At 50.6% G+C, this 1,331-nt stretch overlaps 1 protein-coding gene across 1 annotated transcript; it reads right to left on the reverse strand.

Annotated features, from left to right (window-relative positions):
- Positions 1 to 49: 49 nt before the first annotated feature.
- Positions 50 to 437, reverse strand: ACA1_358490 (endonuclease iii, putative; the record flags this gene model as incomplete). Its single annotated transcript, XM_004335526.1, has 3 exons — positions 50 to 148; positions 210 to 296; positions 366 to 437. Coding segments are annotated over 3 exons (258 nt in total), but the record flags the coding sequence as incomplete, so codon positions are not given.
- Positions 438 to 1,331: the final 894 nt, after the last annotated feature.

Consider the following 1,331-nt stretch of genomic DNA (forward strand, 5'->3'; position numbering starts at 1 on the left):
GAGGTGAGGTTGCGGTGAGAAAGCACCACTTAGCGAGCATTGGGCGTACGTACTTGGCCTTGTTCCTGTGAAAGCCTACGTTTGAAATGAGCTCATCCAGCTCGTTCTCAGGCGTATCCAATATGTTTCCGACCGTAAGCCCATGTTTCTGCGACGCAACTAGTCAGGGCCAGGCCTTTTGAAGGAGTGAAGCTTTTGGGTTATTGTACCTGCAGACGCCGAATGGCTGCCGCTGTCTGCTGATCCTTTGTTTGACTCGAGAGCATGAGCGCCACGAGGGTTTGATAGCGTTGCACCTTGGAAGAAGCAACAATGAGGAAAGAAATATTGGACCGCAATGAGCCTCATCGGGGAGCGATTTCTACCTTAGGTTCGGCGTCCTCGGCCAACACTTCACATCCCATCGTATCTACAGGCGCGTCTCTATTCTTGCGCATCTCCGTAATGCCATCCCACACCTTGTATGCAAGGAGCACTGACCATGTGAGGCAATCCTACAGTCCACATGGGAACAAGAAGGCCCTACCTTGACCCAGTCATCAGGTACTTCCTGAGCCTCTGCGCTCTCGTTCTCCGTCCTGCTCCTCTTCTTTGGTTCCTCGTTGCGCTTCCCGGTGGCCTCTCGCTCTTCTTTGGCGGTGTCCTCGGCATTGCCCTCCTTCACTTCTTCTTTTAAATCCACACTGCGCTGCTGGGTCAAATCCACAATTTATTATTTAACTTATTATTGTCAAAAAGCAATAAATAAATTATAAAGACCAAATAACAAAGTCTTGATCCTACCTCCGTGGCTGCTTCTCTGCTGCGCTTTCTACGTCGAGACAGGGCCTCTGGGGAAGGGGTTTTATGAGAGGAGAGAAAATATAAAGGCAGGGCTGCAGGTACCCATCTCCAGTAAGATCGATTGACGCGATGCTGACCCAAACAGGCGAACAAAAAGAGTGGAAGTCACAAGCGACCACCCTCTGCTCGAAGGGTGCCGACCGCGGGCTGGAAGAACGGGACCACAAGAAGCAATCCACAGGTGCCCGTCTCTTGCGCGTACTGCGCCAGCACTGCGTAGCATTGCGAGCATTCCAGTGCCAAAGCCCGCTTTTTGCCAGGAAGACAAAAAAACAGTTTGTTCTCTTTTTTTGTTGACCGTTTGTGCGAAGAAGAGCGCTCTGGTTGGAGGTCGATCAAGTAGAGGCGTGATTTAATAGATATACGATTAATCGAAGGAAAAAGGAGGGGCTGGAGAAAGCGCTGGGTGGACCAAGGCGAGAAGAGATCGGCGAAATCGAGAGCTCTGGCACAGAATAATTCTATGATCAGAGGCTAAAGCGATTCTA

Source organism: Acanthamoeba castellanii, assembly GCF_000313135.1.
Source record: "Acanthamoeba castellanii str. Neff unplaced genomic scaffold scf7180000084742, whole genome shotgun sequence".
Classification (NCBI taxonomy): Eukaryota; Discosea; order Longamoebia; family Acanthamoebidae; genus Acanthamoeba; species Acanthamoeba castellanii.